This window comes from Crocuta crocuta, unplaced genomic scaffold (genome assembly GCF_008692635.1).
Source record: "Crocuta crocuta isolate KB4526 unplaced genomic scaffold, BGI_CrCroc_1.0 scaffold443, whole genome shotgun sequence".
Lineage (NCBI taxonomy): Eukaryota > Metazoa > Chordata > Mammalia > Carnivora > Hyaenidae > Crocuta > Crocuta crocuta.
This window is the reverse complement of record NW_027529446.1, coordinates 1,202,177-1,202,607: the sequence shown is the minus strand read 5'-3', so window position 1 is coordinate 1,202,607 and position 431 is coordinate 1,202,177. Positions and strand designations below refer to the sequence as shown.

Here is a 431-nt window from a genome sequence, read left to right as displayed (position 1 = left end):
GGTGACGTCACTCGTCCGCCCAGTGCTGCCCTGGAGCGGGTGAACGCCTTGCTCCAGAGCGCCTGCCTTCCAGGGGCGTCCGCCACCGGCACGTTCCGGGCTGGCGTCTGCGGGGTGCTGGGCGGGGTTGCTCCGCAGCGTCTCCTGGGGACCCCCCCCCCAGTGGCGGGAGCAGGCGGCCGCGCGGAGGGTAACCGCCGTCTTCTCTGACACGCCAGGTTCGTGCTGGCCGTGGGCAGCGCTGTCTTCGACGCCATGTTCAACGGGGGGATGGCCACCACGTCCACAGAGATCGAGCTGCCCGACGTGGAGCCGGCTGCCTTCCTGGCCCTGCTCAAGTAAGACTTTCCGGATCTTTCACGCTGTGGGGTGGGACGGACAAGGCTGATGTTTTACAAAGTACAGACGGGGTTTGGGAAGAAGGTAAAGAG

At 66.6% G+C, this 431-nt stretch overlaps 1 protein-coding gene across 2 annotated transcripts in view; it reads left to right on the top strand.

Annotated features, from left to right (window-relative positions):
• Positions 1 to 200: 200 nt before the first annotated feature.
• BTBD2 (BTB domain containing 2) overlaps positions 201 to 431 on the top strand; it is a 7,459-nt gene continuing 7,228 nt past the window's right edge. Inside the window, exon 1 of one of the 2 annotated variants that reach the window (XM_077760672.1) lies at positions 201 to 338. In XM_077760672.1, coding sequence (XP_077616798.1) covers positions 256 to 338 — 83 coding nt within the window. In that variant the 5' untranslated portion in view covers positions 201 to 255. The remainder of the gene's footprint in view (positions 339 to 431) is intronic. The other variant, XM_077760671.1, reaches the window with a different exon arrangement.